The sequence below is a fragment of the Ammodytes marinus genome, assembly GCF_949987685.1.
Source record: "Ammodytes marinus genome assembly, chromosome: 21".
Classification (NCBI taxonomy): domain Eukaryota; kingdom Metazoa; phylum Chordata; class Actinopteri; order Uranoscopiformes; family Ammodytidae; genus Ammodytes; species Ammodytes marinus.
In genome coordinates this window covers 19,397,994-19,417,229 of record NC_137225.1, presented here as the reverse complement: position 1 = coordinate 19,417,229, position 19,236 = coordinate 19,397,994, and the positions used below count along the sequence as shown (strand labels likewise).

General features: G+C 40.0%; 1 protein-coding gene across 1 annotated transcript in view; it reads right to left on the bottom strand.

Annotated features, from left to right (window-relative positions):
• Positions 1–17,052, bottom strand: part of tmx3b (thioredoxin related transmembrane protein 3b) — a gene marked incomplete at its 5' end in the record, with an annotated part of 38,427 nt that extends 21,375 nt beyond the window's left edge. Inside the window, 10 exons of the mRNA XM_080050616.1 lie at positions 2,187–2,285; positions 7,831–7,897; positions 8,251–8,328; positions 8,601–8,700; positions 9,580–9,660; positions 12,477–12,522; positions 13,929–14,052; positions 16,113–16,152; positions 16,696–16,753; positions 17,019–17,052. Coding sequence (XP_079906742.1) covers positions 2,187–2,285; positions 7,831–7,897; positions 8,251–8,328; positions 8,601–8,700; positions 9,580–9,660; positions 12,477–12,522; positions 13,929–14,052; positions 16,113–16,152; positions 16,696–16,753; positions 17,019–17,052 — 727 coding nt within the window. The remainder of the gene's footprint in view (positions 1–2,186; positions 2,286–7,830; positions 7,898–8,250; positions 8,329–8,600; positions 8,701–9,579; positions 9,661–12,476; positions 12,523–13,928; positions 14,053–16,112; positions 16,153–16,695; positions 16,754–17,018) is intronic.
• Between the last annotated feature and the right edge of the window lie 2,184 nt (positions 17,053–19,236).

The following is a 19,236-nucleotide window of genomic DNA, read 5'->3' as shown; positions in this document are numbered from 1 at the left end:
TATGTAGCGCATGTTGATAGGCTAATCATGATGTGTAGCCTATGTTAATTCATTTATTTTCAACAAGGCTATTTGCATAAAAAAAAGCTTCAAGGTGAGGTGATTCAGATTATTCCAGAAATGAGTACTAGACAGGACCTGTCTATATTAGATCTTATTGTTTATTGTTTTTTATTGAAATCCAGGTGTTTTTCTTCAATAGTTTACATGGCTTGTGTCTCCAAATTATTACAGAAAATAGTTATAGGCAGGACATATGACAGTTGTTTACAGAGCACAGAATTAATCAGATTTCGCCTCTCAAAGTGCACCAGATTGATGCATTTAACTTTAAAAGGATAAGGTTTTCCTCTGCAGGGGGATGCCCCCAGACTCCCCTAGAAAGTCCATTCTCACCCAGCAGGATCTAAAAATCCTGTGAGAAACACCACATGTACAAATATACTGAATGTGAAAGTATAACCCAATGCCCTCATTTTTAACGGGGCTGTCAAAAGAGGCTCATCCCAAATGGGTTTCGTTTTGGTCAATTTCTTCTAGAAATTTGGTACGCACGTGGCGCGCATACTCTTTATCAGCTCTTACCACCGGGCCTAAAAAAAATTCTAGGGGAAACACTGAAAAGGAACAAGCTACATTAAAGTGGCATGCGTTTATGAGCTTTTGGTGGGAGTGACATTCTTCCTCGGTTTGCATTTGCGCAATATTTGGCTTCAAGATGCTGTTAAAAGTACACAGTGTTGTCTCACTTTAACACAAGGGTGGTTGTAATGTGTTAATCAGACAAATTATACTGCCCATGTTCCTGTCCACAACGAAGGAAACTGTTCGCCTGTGAATCGGTCAAATAGATTTTGTTTTCCTCAACTGATCATTTCTGCCTCTGTCTCCTATGTGTCCATATAAGTTTTGCCCCATCAAAAGATCTATATTTGGTTATAAAAGCATACCATGTCAGCGTGTGTGTGATGATAAAATGTCCCTCCATGAGCCCAAGAGCATGAAACTTGATTAAAAAGCCTTAAAAAAGGTGCTCCGAGGAACTTTGTTAATTCTTGCAACCCCTTTGGACAAAAGCAGTAGTGTTTTTACTACGCCAGCTGTTGTTCCTGGGTGAGCTTTCCCATGACAAAGGCATTAAGAAAAACAATATAAAAAATTGAATTATTTGCACTGATGGTCTCGTTTGGTTACATGTCATTTCTGATCATCAGATGAAAAATTAGACTCAGAAATATTGAAAAGTTCCTCGTAGCTCCTATAAGAAAGAACAGCTGTTTATTTCTTTTTCACACATTGGATTTGAACTTACACAGTTGGTGCCCTCTTTGATCAGTCACACAGTGTTCATCCAATTAAGATGCTTCAGAGTCTGTTTTGTGTAAAGTTAACTACTTATACTAAGCACTGAAGTTGGGATAAATTTGCGAAAAACAAACATATCCGCTACAAATGTAAGCAATTGAGGATTTGTAACCATAGAGCATCACTGCTCTCAGTGAGCTGCACATAAAGAGGTAAAATGCTACATCTACTATTAGAAAGCACAGCGTTTATTTGCCCCCAGAATCAATTCACTGCCTTTAAGAGTCACAAGTGAAATGTTGGGTTTCACTTGTGAGCTTAATTTTCCTGCTGGTAAGAAAGTGTTTGTGTATATTTGGGCAAGTAGAGCAACATGGTCTCAATCGAGAGGGAAGGGACGGGTTATTTTTTTTTTCAATCACATCCCCAATGCACAATAAGCTTTTACAAAGAACAGCTCAAATGTTTGATTTTTTCATTTTATAGTATTAACGTGGTACATTTGATGTTCCAGGTGGGATGCTTATTATTGGGGGTTTTAGTTTGTACAGTGGCGGTGTTTTACATTATATATTTGATGATGCTCATTCTGTTATTCAATTTTTTTTATTGATCATAATCATTTAGTTGATCCATGGATCTAGTAGAAAATGAAAGTGATTTTATACAATCACAACAAAAAAACGCAAAGGATTTCTTCCTTCCTGCTTATGTGATTGGACATTACCTTGGTAAACTAATAAACAAATTCATAATGAAAATAATAGTTAGTTGCAGTCCTAAAACAATAACAATATGAGCACTATATAAATGTATGTTATTTGGACCAAAAAAGCCCATGATACACATGTAGGTATGATAGACTTTTAAGCATATGTCACCTGTTTCTCCAAGCTCATATAGTGTAAAGCCATCGATCTGAAGGTATCCTTGGAAACGCTCCTTGTTCACCCACGATGACAGACTGGCATCTTGGTACTCTGCAACACACAAAGACACTAAATCTTTTAGAGGCAAAAAAAATTAATATATAAATAAAAGCTTATTGACTTTCTACTCGCAACTTTTTTTTTTTTTTTATTAAAAGCAAAGTAGAACAGTATATTGAGGCTGGGATTGTTAGGAGATCACACTTTTTTTACGGAACAAAGAGGGTGTGAGTGTGTGCGTGCGTGTATGCGTTTGTGTGTGTGTTGGGGGGGGGGGGGGGTTTAAACAGTCGGGGAGGTTATTTGGGGTCTGCCACAGCGCGAGGTATTGTGACTCAGACAGCGTGGGCAGATTGGGAATGAATCCAGAAGTAAAACAATCAAAAGTTTTTGGTCGGCGAGACGTGAATGAAAGAAGACTTTGTTCGGTCTGGATTGTTGAGTCAGCATGTTGTAAAAGAATGAATTAGTTTTTTCAACAAAAGTCCATTCGTCAAGATATTAAACGAAACTTAAAGTTTGCATTAACAATACATGCGGTTTTAACTGGTGTGCTCCTTTCCACAACTCTTAAGCCTTTGTACTGTCTCCACAAAGAGCATAGTTGGGTTGTAAATGATTCTCCAATATACATGCATTCATTTTCAGGACATACTTTGAGCAGAAGACATTTGGAACTGATGCATATTTCAGCATATGCACGAAGGCAAAACTAAAAAGTTAGAAAGAAAGATAGAAAAAAACAGTAGAATAATGGATCGCTCCCTGAAAGTGGAGCACATGTTGTAGTCGTCGTTAGCGCTAACATCTGGAGGCAACATGCAAACTGGGACCAGTGTCTGTCCCTGCGGGGTATAAACACAGAGGCTGCTTTAAACAACACGGCTTCTCTGGTGACCCAACGGAGGGCTGCAGGATGCTTATAATTGATGTCAAATGTAGCCGGGACCTCATTATGACATGTTAATAAGTTATCATGACCTTTCTGCCACCCGTTAACAATAATTACAAGAGCACTGATGGCTTTTACACGCTTCTTAAGCTGCGGGGCGCTCAAAGGAGCCGCGAGCGTTAATGCAGAACATGACAACCTCAAAACCTTGAACACGCTTTTTAAACCCCCCAAGGTCGTCTCTTAGAACTAGTATTAAGAGAGTGAAGATGACCTTCCATGTAACCGGATTCCATTTCTCAGTAGTGCTGCCGCTGTGCGGAAAAAAAGGCAGCGCGCCCGGCGTTGTTGTTATACGGCTGCTGAGTCAGTGGATCTGCTAGGCATACCAGACAGCTCGCTCCACAGATGTTGTGGCTTTATAGGCAGCACGGAGCTGCAGCAGGGGAGAGAGGAAGAGAGAGAGAGAGAGAAGGAGAGAGAACTAGGCCTCGCCGTTTTTTTAATATAATGATTATTAGTTTTCATAAAGTATGTAGATCTTCAATCCATCAATGAAAATATCAATTTTATTGTTTTTTATTTTTAATCATTTGTATCACCATTTTTTAAATTGTGTTATCAATGTGTTAATAATTCAAGTGTACTATCTTATGTACGATAATGTTTGTATTATTTTTGTTATCATATGTACATATTGTTTAAAATCCTAAAGATATGGGGGGAGGGTGTTCTGATTCAACTTTTTTTCCGCTATTTACAATTTACAAGTTGTACATTTTCAACAATGTACTATAAAAGCAACATTGCTTATTTAGTAGAGAGAGAGAAAGACAGAGAGAGATATGGAGACGGAGCTAAAGGCCCCACACTGGGATCATACAGCCTGATGAACCTCTACACCTGTCGAACCTGCTTCAACTGCTTCACCTTGAAACAGATTAAGAGCGGCTCCCTTCCCGGGCGCCAACCTCGCAATCTCCATACTCCCCTACAGGAGCCTGTCAGCCCAGGGTTCACACAGCGGGAGACAAGAGAGAGAAAGATGAGGGGCTAGGATATGTGTGTGCGAGTGCGTGCGTGTGTAAGCGAATCAGACAGAGGGCGGAGTGACGATGATCCGGTGTCAGAGTTTGGAGCGGAGGGAGGAGGTATGGAGGCAGCGCTGACACATTTCAAGCAGGAAGGTTAATGGCACAGAAAGGCCTCCGAGACCATGCAAATAGTGTGGAAACAAAGCCACATAGAAGAAGCAGGGAGTGAGAGGTAATATCAATAAAGATCATTCAAAAGAAGTTCAGGCCCAGAAGGTGGAAGGTAAAGGATGGAAATATTTGTGTATTTAACAGTGAAAGAAAAAGATCAGGGAAATGTAATGATGTGAAATGTCTCGCTTTCTATATAGATATACGATATAGAGAAGCTTAAAGATTAGGAATGGAAAAAGCTTTTTGACTGGTTTCCAAAAAAGCACAAAAACTGCAACAAGAAACCCAACAGTGAGGAGCTGGGAAGCATGTGAAGATATGTATCGATCAGCTGTGGAGTGCAGTCAGCTACTTGATATGGAAGAAAGCTGAGAAGAAAAATATCTATGTGGAATAAACAAATGCTTACATCTCGGTGGAGGGCTGTTTAAATGTCGTGGACAGATGTACGGACCCATGAAACCCATAGCTGTGCATATACTGAAATATTACAACAACTACGGGGTGGATTTCCCACAAGAACTCATGCAGCCATTTATGGTCCCCAATGGATGAGTCCTCCCGATCCCCTGACTTTTCCTACCATCTGTAGTTGAGTATTTATTTTCTATCTACGTTTATAATTTTTTAACCAATTTTAGCTATTGGATGGATTATCATGACATTTGGTGCACACATCTATGTTCTCCTAAGAATAAATTGCAATAACTTCATTCATCACACGAGTTCTCAACTACCATCATCAGTTCAAAATTACAATTTGTCAAATACTTTTGTAATACTATTGTAGTGACAAAGAACCTGCCAATCTGATAACTTTCCCATCAAATTCAGGTGTACCATGTGTTTGGTGCTAACTAGCAAAGGTTGGCATGCTTACACACCGAACCTAAATGTTGAAGACTAATGATGAAATCGTAAAGAAACCACTGTTCTTTCCAATAACAGCCTCAACTTGGAACTTAAACTAAAACTGGATTATGATGCAGTGGCGATATACATTAACATGGTCAACACTTCTGTCTCAAGTTAATGTACTTATCACAGTATCATGCAGTGACCTCGTTGTCATTGTCAATTCAAATAAGCCGTGAAGTGGATACAGTCCATGTGTGGTGTCACCGAATGTCATTTGTGCGTTATCACCTTTTAAAGTGTGATCTCATTTTATCATCCTGTCTGTGGACTGTTAATCGGCCTGTCACTCAAGGGCTCCCAATAACCTTATGCAAAATAGTTCTGACCTCACCGCTGGTTGCATTATGTACCTTTCCATATAAGGAGTGACAAGGGCACACCATAAACCACTGAAACAAATTAAGAGGATGCCTGGCGCTTGGATCTAACTGTTAATAAATATGTATAATCTCCATAAAGCATACTGTGTAAACTAAACAAACAGCCTAAGCACTGCAGTAACATGCATCCCGGTAGATTTCACTTCAATGATCAAAGCCATTTAGCTCTTAAAGCATAATAACCTGTGCAGACCTGTGTAGCAGTATGTAACTGAGGATTTGAGCTATTAAATATGCATGAGCCTCTGTGCTGTTACTATATTTTTAACAGCGCTCTTCAAAACGGGTTGGCCGCTCTGTGTGTTGTACACTAAGCCCAAACAAACAATACGTCAAATATCATTTTACACAAGGCAGAGAGGCCGTGTTTGGACAGCGTGGCTTTGCTCAGTGGCGTCCTTTCTTTAAAGACAAGTAAGGCCAGTAAAATGTGCACTGCATTTCTAATAAGTATTTTTGGAATCTGCATCTTCACAACACGCATACAAAATACAATAAAATTAAAAAAAAGCATGGGGGATAATGATAAAGGTTCCTTGTATATTCTGGGAAATGTGGGGCTTCTGTAGCTGCTAGATAAAAAAAAATAATTGAGCCATTAAAAAAATAGAATATGTGTGTTATACATCCACACACTGTCAGAGTCAGCCATAAAACAGTGTCACTGGGTGCCTATGCAAATAAGAAGTTTAGCCAAATAGCATATGATAAAAAATAAATGAATATTCCCACATAGCATCATGCAAAGTGAGTGTCATAAGAGAAGCATATAAGGTGCCACAGCCCTATTCACTGCTTAATCCAATGGAGTGGATTTACAGGGAGACAGAATTTCCTTTTTTGCTTAATGACCTACCCTTTGAATATATATATTTTTTTATCCTCTTTTACTCGGTAATAAGAACGTTTCTCTACAATTTCCAGAGGCTTGAAAACGGGAAAGGAGAAATCGGACCATGTGACAAAAGGACACCACCGTGTAATCTTGCCATTCCGCTCACCTTTCTCAGTCCTTGACAAGCTTAATAAGCCGTCACCATGGCAATGCCAGGTATTCAACGTGTCCTCCGTATCAAGGTCCTGGAGGGCTCTGCGGAGGGAGGGGTGTTTGTGGTCAAAGTCTGCTGTGGAGAGCCCCTGCTGCTGCAATTCTGGGGTGGGAAACCCCCTTTTAGTAATGGCCTGGTGGAGCAGACGGATGTGAGGTTGCATGGGATACTAGAGTTGGATTTTGTTCTCCGGGTGCTACACCGTGCAGCCGACCTGCCCAACAGCCACTACTGGGGGCCCTTTGTCTCCACATTGTGCCTGGACGCTCTGCAATTCAACTTCCGCCTCCAGGCTCCGGCCCAGGGCAAAGGCCGAATGCATGATATCGTGGACGAAAGCGGTGAGCTCACGTTATTGCGGTGAGAAGCAAGTTCAAATTCGGCGACAGAGAAAAGGCCGCTCCTCTCAAAACTCTCCCGTCAAATATAGGCATGGGCCAGTAGGATATTCTGATGGTATGATCAGGGTAACACGCCATTGTGATTACAGCTCTGAAATGTCTGGGTAAAACACAATCTTTTAATTTTTTTAACAAAGTAGTATAGAATATTCCGAACATTAATAAACGTGTATGATAACGTCAATACCTGAGAACGGTATGACGGGAAATAATAGTGGTTTTTGAAACCGCGGTATACCTTTAAACCGGATACCGGCCCATGCCAAGTCAAATATGATTTTTCTGCAGAGACTTTGACGGCTCTTTCAGTGCATCTGTATATACAGTATACAGCTGTGTTTGGTTTTCCTTGGCCCTAAACTGCGGTCTCTCACGCCCCCTTCCACCCTGGCCTGCTATGCATGTCCAACCCAAAGACACAAACCCACCACAACATGACTGGCCCTCACCACACACACACACACACACACACACACACAATAGTGGGCAGAGCTCCCGGGTTTTATGATGGGCCAGGCTACGACCAGTTAACTCAGTGTGGTGAGAAAGATGAAAGAACAGCAGGAGGGACGGTAAGACTAGAGGCGCACAGCCAGAGAAAACAAGGATCGCAGGCAAGGAGAAGAGGAAAAAAGTGCACACATATGGCACCCTACTGGCCCCTTCAACATTGACTTCTGCCGCTGTATGACTAATTGAACAAAACCACCACAGGATGAAGACATGGTAACACAATATACTAACTCACCATCGTAGGTAAAGTAGGCCCCGTCCTTGAAGACTACCACGGCAGGAAGCTCCGGCAAAGTGACTGACTGTTGACGACAAAAATATTTAATTTATAACCAAGTTCCATGAATAATTTTTTATGTATGTGTTTATGTACACAGTATGTGCATTTGCAAAACATGGAGGGCTTTGCAGAGAGCGAGCTAATAGGCTGACTTTTTTTTTTTTGCATACTGTAAAAGACAGCATACAAGCCTGGTATCTGTGTATGCAGTGGTGGAAGAAGATAACCACGCTAAAAGAATGTCATTATTTACTTCATTTTAGAAATGCACCGAGGATAGAAACATTAACTGGAAGAAAAAGATTCAATAACATCAATAGCATATGATGATTAAAAAATATGAAATTCAAAAGGGATGCATTTTCAAAGCCTCACCTCCGGAAAGACTTCCTCTGAAGCAGAGAAGAAATAAGTGTAGACGATGAGCTCGGTCGCCACGTCGTTGTACTTCTCCTGCAAAAGCAAAATAGATCTTTAAGCATTTACACAATAGCTTTCAATAAAACTAGTGTTACACAGCTGTAAAAAGCCTGAGTCACCATGTGGTTTTACACGCAATCCATTGTTCACTATAAGATGTTACAACAGCAGCAGAGCGGCCCTTCTATAGTTCAATCAATACACAGTTTGTTTTTTAAGCTTTGTGGTAGCTTTGAAGAGGGCAGGGTGCTTGGGAATAAAATCTTGATTCATGTGTCCGTCCGGGTGACATTAGTGGTGCTTACTTTGAGAGGGGAATCCCCACCAACGTACACAAAGAGCACGTCGTGTCGTTTCATCATGTGCTCAAACATCTGCTTGCTGGGAAGAGCTCGGACCGCCGGTCTGGGGACGGGAAATCAAAACGAACGGACAGGACTTTAGTTTGAATAAAAAGTCAAAATCCTTTTCAGCACTGAAATGGCACACTCATTCACAGGGGATAGATATTCAAGTTAAATTTAAGACTGTTTATTGCCATTTAGAAATAAAATGTAATGCCAACATCACAGCCATACTGGCAAAGGTGGGAAGGTTATAATGGATTGGATGGACACATTTGTAGGTACTTTTAATAAAGAACATTGGTTATAAACTCAAAATAATATACTCACATTGACATACTGATGACAATAGCTTTGTGAAGTGTGAATCCCCCTTTAACAAAATCTAAAAAGTGCCTAAAAGTGTCACATAGCGACCCCTCCAAGTATTTATTTTATCCTACAAAGCGGCAATTAAAAGAAAATGTAAGAACTTTGATAAGGAAGTTCAATACTTTGACCGAGACTGTGTTTTTAAATTTGAGAATACTAAATGTAATAGTTTTTCTTCAATGCTTTTACCCCCGGGCACCCTGCATGGTATATCTGCTGTTTAACTTTGAACAACTCTGCTCTTGATTCTCATGGGCTGCTTGCACCACCCAGTGGAGAGTCAACAATGTGCAGCCTTGGACTCAAGTCAGAGCCAAGCTTTTGATCAAACCCCTCTGTCATGGATCGAGCTTGATTTCCCTCAGGAGCAGAAATCTGTCAGTCTCAGTTGATTGGCTTAAAACGGGAGTATCAGAGGAGGAAAGCCATTCAGCTATGAATCAAATATGGCCTGCATTGATAAGCTTGCTTGGGCTATTCCTTCAAGAACAGCATACGTTCCTGTGAAATAAGGGGAACTTCTAGTTATCAGTGTCTTCTTTTGCTGTGATTGAAGGCTGCGACTTACCCTGCCACCCTGTTGGCGAACTCTACGATATCGTCTTTTGTCCTCGCTCCCTTGTAATTATAGGCCAGATCGCCCTTTAATCTGGGGAAGGGAAAGACAAAAGCAGGAACCAAAGTTAAAGGCGGACATTTTTAAATTCTGAAACCATTTCAGTACCATTCATTGTGTTTCGGAGCTATTCATTTGCTGCCGAGTGGAGACGCTGATTGCAAACATTTGTGTGAAAATGAAAATGAAAAGGGGAAATAGATTGCGTGACAAAGAACTTTGTATTAGGGACTTTCGGTTTGCCTGGGAACAAGAGGGAAAGAATATATCAGCAGAGGCAAAGCTCGCACTAAATTGCTTGATTATTATCAACCGACAGAAAATGAATCAGCAACTTCTTTCACAAGCGATTCATTGCCTCAGTTTCACTTCAGCAGAAAATGGTAAATAAGTTTTTTCCAGCTTTTCAAATCTGCTGTTTTTCTTGGCCTTTATCTTAGCTACACCTTTCTTATACTGGGAAGGTATATTAGACCTCGCCCACAGAACATCCAGGAATTCCTTGTGGCATCGATTCAATAAAGTGCTGCCTGGAAATATTCCTTATGTTGACATGATAGCATAGCGCAGTTCCTTTATTCTAATGTTTGGTCTGAGCAACTCAACCTCTTGACCCTGTCTACATACAGTAGTTTAACGCACCATGTTGCTGCCAAATGATCAGCTCGATAGATGTTTCCATTAGCTAGCAGGTGCAGATGTGTACCTCACAAAGTGGCCCCCGAGTATCATTGTCAACAGAATGTGTTTAGAGTTTGGACATTTGAAGACGTCACCTGGGGCTTTTGAGACTTGTTATAGTCGTTTTTCATGTGTATAGACTAAACAGATAAAGGTGCAGTCAGCACTTCTGGAAAACACTTACTTGTGACAGTTATGTGTGCACGCTGAAAAAAATATCGTGTTAAAGCACAGCATGGGCTCTGTAAACACGCATGTTGCTAGCTACGGTGGGCTTTGTTTACATATCAGTTTTCAGATATTCAATGATTTTGACAATAAGTGATTTTGACAAGAAGCATTCTCCAGAGTTGTTGACTCCATCTTCAATAAATAAATAGTGCAAAAAACTATTGACAGAATAATGGATAGTGTTAATAATCATTATGTGTACCCTAATGTAATTGTGCCAGAGAAAACTGTTGTCTCTAGTGGGCTTAAGTCTGTGTCTGACATCTGAGCATGGCAACAACAACCTGTCACTTCGAAAGATGTTCTGACGATACAAAATAGCTTCTTCAACACAAAAGGTCAACTTCATCTAAATCATTGTACCGCCAATGAATAAACAAGACAAAAACTGAAATCCAGCCAAGGAAGCTGCTCAAGTGGAGTGTCTGCAACAAGCAGAGTGCATTAAGGATTGCTAAGGTTGCATCACAGGGCTTAATGGACTCAGGGGGGAAAGGGAACTCTAAATGTAGCCCCCTTCCGTCTCCGTGGGGACGGATCTGGTTCTCTTGGATGGATGTTTCATCACTTGCTTGGTTTGATGTTATGAACCCTGCCGTGACACTTTCCCAAATGAGCCTGATGAAACTGAATGAGGGAGCCCATTATGGCAGTGTAACGATAAATGATAGTGTTTCAAATGTACAAAAGGAAATTGCATCGTAGTTTGATCATTTCTCTCAAGTCAACAGGAGCTCGGCTGTTGAGCAGCTGGTGTCTACCTAAATTCATTCATTTGAACGTCCAAAAATGTCACTTGCGCAATAGAAAGTAATGAGTTACATGGGGGGAAATAAGTTAACATGTGGAACTAGTATCAACTTAACACTTTTTTTGTCCTCACGATCCACTGCCTGTCTGTACTGTGTGTGCGCTCAAAAAACAAAGGATATGTAAACAAAGGGGGCCCCGCCGACCGTAGCTATCAACATGCCCGTTTACAGAGCCTAGGCTGAGTATTAACACCAGTTTTTTTTTTTCTTCAGCGCACTGCCACACAGTACGGACAGGTAGCTTATCGTTAGGAGATATTCACTGAAAATGACAAAAAGGGATTTTGACAACAAGAATTCCCCAGAATTGATTACTCCACCTTTAAGACAAGTCAAATATAAGAAGAAGGGGCAAAGGTAAACTTAAATTGCTCAGGTTGATTTTAAACACAGTTCATCGCCCAAGAAACGAACAATTACAGCATCCAGGAGTGGCAGACCTAATACAATTTAAGCATGAAATGTGTGATCACACTTTGGCTATTCGTTTTTCCTTAAGGAAGCAGCAACAACACCTTGTTCCCCCCTGAATAAGTCACCTAAGGTTGTCTCAACAGGCAAAACCTCGAGGGGAGCAAGACAACACTTGGGTAAAGTAGTCTGATAATAACACAGTACAGACTTAAGCAAGACCCTTGACACACAGGAGGTGGGAAGCGCGCGCGGGGTGGGGGGGGGGGGGGTAGGTAGGTAATGGCTGCAGTTTATGACTATGTAATACAATGGCTAAATCACAAATTACAGACTCAAAAATGACGATAAAGTTGAATCAATGCCTCTCTGGTACAGGCCTAACAAACACCTGAACAATAGAGGCTTCACAGTAATAGTGCAGATATATTGTATTGGACAAATGATCATACTGTGTCCAGACCTGGAACAGAAGGCCAGCACAAAACTCAATAAACCTTTTAATCTCATATGGATTTCTCTGGGCCTGTTCCAAGCTGCACTGAGTGATTAAGGGGAAAAAAATATTTTATTATAGCAATTTGTTAGAAAGGTGAAAATTGTGCACTGCAGGCTTAGGTGTTGTTTTTAAATATAATAACACAAAACAATCGAACAATATGTGTTAAATGTTCCATGCTATGAACAGAATGTAAAGCCAAGGGCGTCACTTACAGTTTTATCGTGGGGTAACCGCGAACGCCAAACTCTGATGACATTCCTGCAATACAGAAAACAAACAAAGCATCTCAAACAAAAGTTTATAAAAAAAAATTGCAAAAACAAGATCAATTCCTAATTTGAATACCCCAACACCGGGTTGATTCATATTGGAGCAAACAGGTTCATTTCATTGAACGTGTAATATTAGAAAAATTAACTTCAATTAAAGGAGTTTATCATTATAGGATTTTTCTTTCTTGCAAACAGTTCGATGGAAAGATTACAACTCTCTTCTCTTGCTACAGAAATAAGTCTAATAGCAAGGCTAAGGTACGCTAACCCAATTTGAGATGTAATGGACAGATAATCTAATAAGGGTGTTTCCAAAAAATTTGAACTTTATAAAAGTCCAGAGGAATATTGATAAGGTGACATTTGTCAATCACTGCATTAATGGTGTTTGTTTATGATTTCAGTGATTCTTGAGAACCGAGACAAAAGGCTGTCTTCCATATGTAACCTCTGTTATGTTTAAAACAAAACATATCTAAAATTGTAGATGTTAATAAGGAATAGAATGTCTGGAGCACAATTATCCCCTTAAATTTAATTTTATCATTATTAAGTCAAATATATGACACTTTCATATGCAATAAAACCTATTAAAAATATACTTTAATGATTAAAAAGAGCTTTTTTCATCAAAAGCAACACTCAATAATCTCTGATATCAATAAAAACTGTTTTTCTACAACACATTCATGTTTTATAAGGATTCAAAGTGGTGGAACCACTTTACTGTAAGTCAACACCGTCAGACATTTCATTATGCAAAATGTAAGAAAATCAGGCGAAATAAGGGGCAGCTGTCATTTTGAAGGACCTCTTGTCAAATTCTACCTCTGCAGAGTATATTAGAGTCAGACAGGCTCTGATAGGTGTTGTAGTTTTAGATAAATGTACATTCCGAATCTTGAAAGTCCTGTGTCACAACCATATGTCAACACCGACTTACAATTTCTGAAGAAGTTATTTGAAATGTTTTGATCATTTTATTTTCCTGAAGTAGTTCATATTAGCATCTTACATCAACAGAAAAACCAAATGGCTACTAGATCAATTCCATTTGCTATGTTTAAGAAACGTTAAATATGTCAACACCGTCAGACAGGAAATCTGACGGAGTTGACACCTGACGGTGGTGATAGGCCAATGGTAAAAAAAAAAAAAGCTGGAAGGTTGTGTCAAAGCTTAGCTCAGTAGATTAGTATATGTTGGATACATACATGTCATTTAATTTGCCGAAACATCGGGTTTGTATTTTTTCAACTGTTTTGTCCCACTTCTCAAAAATCACTGATTTACTCATAATTAAATGGGGGATTCATATAGTTTTACTAGTATTTTTCAGAACACATTTGTTTTCTGAGGGGAAGACTTTAAAGAACTCCATCATTTACTCACCAGAGTAAGCGGTGGCGTCCATCTTTCCCACGCGCACCGGAGACCCTGAACTCTTCAGCTCGGCTCCCACGTCGTGCCATACCGGCTCCAGCTTTTTACAGTAGCCGCACCATGGCGCATAGAACTGAAAGGGACCAGGAAAGAATACAATGTTTTGAACACATTTTTAACATTATATAATCAGACGCGCAATATAACAATATTTATCCAGTCATTAACCAAATCCTTAATTCAATATTCTTTTGTAAGCGCAGATGTTTCTTTGTACTGAATTTAAGTGCCAGGGATTCACAAAAACCTGAGTTTTGAAAAGATTTTCATTTTGGAATTGTTTTCCAAAAATGCTTTCAAAACCGCATAAAGCCTGTGTCTGCCGATCAATGCTGTGTGAAATGAACATGCACCTGAAACACTGGTAAGAAAAAGCCCAACTATGTGTATGTTTGGATGGCACAGCTTGGTGTCTCCAAATAGATAAATAGCTACTACTGTTTGTGAAGTAGGGGAGAACGGGGTAATTTGTCACATGGGTTGGATGTCACATTCGTTATATCTCGCCACCAGAGCGCGCTAGCTCTGAAATGTTGATATAAAAAAGGTCCAGAATTGGGATCAGAGGTCACATACATAGACTTCCTTGGAGTTAGACTGCTGCATTTCAGGTGAGAGGATGTTTTGTGTTGTTCATGTCAAATTCAAAATATTTTGCTTCTCAGTATTTTTCTTCTAGGCTTTTACACAATGGGTTTATAACAAAACACTTGTTACCCTCAGAAAGTGTGAAGGGTAAACTATAGTTTAGATTGTGGTTAGCAAGCTAATTAGTTGTCAGATGGTTGTTGGCCTTGATGCTAGCAAGAAATTCAAGTTGGGGTTGGTCGTCAAATTTTTTGGGGGGTTGGTTGTCACATGTTATCTCAAGGCTGCAGCCAGAAAAGGAACCCAATAACGAAAGAAATTGTCAAGCTGTATCCTCACTGACACCCCAGAGAAGGAAAGAATAGAGCAGGAAAAGGCAGCTAGCAAGCAAAAGAAAAAAGGGCAACAAAATCAAAACAACCCAGTGCATCCCAAACTAGACCAGCTGCCAAGGCTACAGAACGTTATGTAGGCCTATTTGTCAACTTGACAATGCAATTAAACATTCAAATTTGGTTCTGCCTCCTTGCCTTCTTTTTAAGATTTTTCCCATTAAGATAACATTGTGACAAACAACCCCATAGTGTGTGACAACCGACCCCTTGATGGGGTTGGTTGTCACAATGTGTCAGAGTGTCTTTGATGGTAAATTACTTCTTCATTACAATAAGTTGGAAAAAAAGAGAGACGCACATTTCTAGCCAACACCTTAAGCTTCAATTTAATGTAGGAATGGCTATTGACAGATGTTTTGGTGATGAGCAATTCTCACTAGAGTAAAAAGTGTGCCTACTTACCCCGTTCTCCCCTACTCCACAAAAAGCTAAAAGACATGCTGCCCTGTTACACTCACACCTTATTAAGCTTTTATGGCTAACGTGTTAGCCAACATTCGCCATATATAATTGGCATTAATTCATGTTAAATTAACAGTGAAATGGATCAGTTCAACAGATTTTATTTTTTTATCAACTTCAATTCTCCTCAAAAACACATTTGGCCAATTTATTTCCAAATGTCAACTGTTTCGTAACAAAATTCCATAAACCATAAAACCACAGTCATCCGGATTTGAGATATCCTAAAATCTGTTTAACCAGTCGACAGGGTACTGAAGCTTCCTAGCATAAGGACTATTTCCTGCAGACCAAACTAGGGGTGAAAGCAGCTTTGGGTGCTGGAGTCAGATTTGCTTGTATTGAGCCAGACACTATCTCTGATATAAAGCCCTGATCCGAGCCCCCTAAGCTTTGCCCCGACATGCATGACTTCTCTTTCACTAATCACAAACCCCTCCATCCACCCCGACGGCTAGCGCTTCCGCAGGGGATGATCCAGACCGTGGCACGCTGGATATAAAGTAAAGCATAGCTGAATGGACCCAGACTACTCTGTGTGTGTGTGTGTGTGTGTGTGTGTGTGTGTGTGTGTGTGTGTGTGTGTGTGTGTGTGTGTGTGTGTGTGTGTGTGTGTGTGTGTGTGTGTGTGTGTGTGTGTGTGTGTGTGTGTGTGTGTGTGTGTGTGTGTGTGTGTGTTCAGACTCACATCAACTAGCCAGATATCGTTGACTCTGGTGTCTTTAAATCTGTCGGAAAAAAAATACGAGTGTTATTCATATGCTGTACATTGTACACTGAATTACAAGATCATTGTTGCACACTGTACTTAGAAAATGAAATGCCTCCTGTTCTAGGTATGTGGATATGAGATACGCAAGTAAGTATTTGTATGAAAGTTGCAGAGAAGGCCCCTACAATTACAAAATGACACAAAGTAGCTATAGATATGTTCACACAAACACAAACACACAAGAGACAGACTCTCTTCAAGCATCCCATTAAAAAGCACAATGCAAGATAGAAAACCTGCGATGAAATCAAAATCACCCCCATCATTTTCTGCTTATAAACATTACTAGTGTTTATTGTTAGTATCAAGGAGATCAAGGAAAAAAACGCAATAACCCAAATACAATATACAAATCAGCAAGAAGCAACAGAAGCATACATTGTTTTGCACCCACATCAGGTCTGTTGGCACGGCATTAGCCTATATCGCGTTATACTGTGGTGACAGTGGCAGGAAGGTGAAATATTGAAGCAGAGCTTTGAAGGGGTGCATCACTTACGTGTCATCTAGATCCTCCACAAACGCAAGCACCGATGAACTTAGGAAGGCTGCTACAACTGCAATATTAACACAGAAATAAAGTGTAGGTTAATGTTGATATGAGCACTACATTTAACGCCTGTATTATCCAGCCCTGCAGCCTGAAACCTCATGACTGAAGCAAGCAGCATCCCCAGCTAAAGCTGTCGCCCCCTGCGCTAACTCTCAATCAATTTACCTCACGGTTTCAACAACGGAAGCTTTGAGGCTCGTTTTTACAGACGCAGCTGTCACATGGAAGATCTAATATTAAATATTCGTGATATAAAAGAGTGAACGTACCTGCACAAAACAGGGGAGCTTTCACTTCTGCCATTGCTTCGACTGGAAACAGCAAGCAGGAAATACAGCTGCTAAATCAGGACCCGCTGCGCATGCGCGGGATGACGCTGAATCCCGGTGGTTTCAGGCACAAGCAGCTGCACATTATTTATTGTAAAGTCAAATATTTAAAGCAAACACACATTCAAAGCTTATACCTGTTGCATCATTTTACATTATGATTTTTAGAATTGTTCATATTCAACCAGGTTTATTTATCAAATAATAAGCTGTATTTAAGTGATAGAAGCAGTAGGATAAATGGATTGTGATCATGACTGCCAATAATAACCACAAGGTGACGCTCTAAGATAATTAAAACTGGAAACACGCCAACGTCTTCACTGCCTGTAGCTTGTTTAGCCTACTGTAGGTAAAAGTAGTCATAGGCTACTACTATTTCTATATGGCTATACTCCATTCAAAGTACAGTCCTGCATTCAAAATGGTAGGCTAGCTTATAGTATTTTCAGCAGCATGTAGGCCTATGTGTAAGAATTATAAGTGTGGGAAAAATTATTAAGATAAGTAAAAGTAGCCTACTGGCCTACCATATGACAAGTATCTACGGTATTTTCTTGCTGCCGATGTTGAAGATTGAGCTCATTAACTCATATAAACTGTTGAGTAGTTAGCCTATAGCCAGAGGCGACCTTAACGATCTGGGGGCCCCATTCAAGACCTAGTGTGGGGCCCCCCACTTTTTTTGTATTTTCTTGAAAAAAAAAATCTTAATTTTATTTTTATTTTATTTTTTTTTAATACATATTTCTTGTGCATGCTTGTGCATGCTTCCCGCAAAAAGAAAACAGATTGTAGAGTTTTATGAGATGATGGGCCACTGGGTGCAGACTCTTAAAGGGCCCCCCCACTCCTACCTATCCAGTCAGGTACACTGACTTTTCAGCACATATACAATTAATGGTAAAAACATATTAATGAAGTCAATTTTTCTCACAGGATTTAGGGATACTGTGGGAGGGACCCTGGTCCTTGTTGGGGAGTCCGGGGGCATCCCCCCCAGAAGAAAATTTGTGCCTTTTGAATTAAAATGCATCAATCTGGTGCACTTTGAGAGGAAAATTTAGAGGCTATATCAAATCCTGAGATGCAGCAGGAACATTATTTTTCAGATTTTTCTTAATCAGGCAGCACTCTTTACTCTGCTACTGTAAAAACAGTACAGTAGATTGGTCTGCAGACCCATGTTCTATGATGGAGAGACTCATTTCAACAGATACAGGGTGGATAGCTACTTTTTATGAACAGCATAGAATTTACACATAGAAATCGTATTCCTGTATGTGTGTGGGGGCCCTAAAGGCTCATCATGAAGCCCCTTAGACAGAGCTACTAATGCTGTTTTCTTATGCTTTTGTATTTCTCCCCTACTAGTTGAGGGGCCCATGATGATTTATTTCCTTATATTTAGGCTTATTCCTTTTTGGACCCTGTTATTGACATGAGTGACTGAGCTCTTTGACAATGCAACATGAAAAGTTACTATGAGGCCTAGGGCCCGGTAGCCTGCTCAAGAATTATTTATCAAAAAAAAAAAAGGGGGGGCTTGGGGGCCCCCCAGAGGGCGGGGCCCCATTCAATTGAATGGGTTGAAACATAGCTAAGGCCGCTACTGCCTATAGCAATGCATCATATAGCCTACTGAGATCATCATGTTTTTGTAACGTTGTTGTCCTGTAATACCACGTATCTCTATAAAAAAAACTGCTGTTTTAATATTTGCAAATATTCATTTTCCAGTTAATCGAAAGAGGTTTACATTATTTGTTTAACTTAAGAAGTAGGAGAATTTGTAAACCCATAAATTAACAATTCGTCTTTCGGTTTATCAGAAACATTCAAAGTCCACCTAATCACCTTATTTGGGGACAGAATGTTTTCAAGGGTAGGAAGGCTATGGAAATGTGTAATCTGAAACGTAATAACATCTGTCATACGAATGTAGTGGAGTCAAAAGTACAATATGGCCACTGAGATGGAAAGGTAGAATGATAAAGCTGCATTAAATGGAAACACTCAAGTATTGCCCTTGAATGTGTAAAGAACTAGACTACAGTACCTGAGTAGTTGTATTTAGTTACATTGCGTGACTGCTCGTTTTTCCCAATTCCAAACTTTACTGTTACAGCCAACTGTCTCCCACCACTTCTGTAGAATG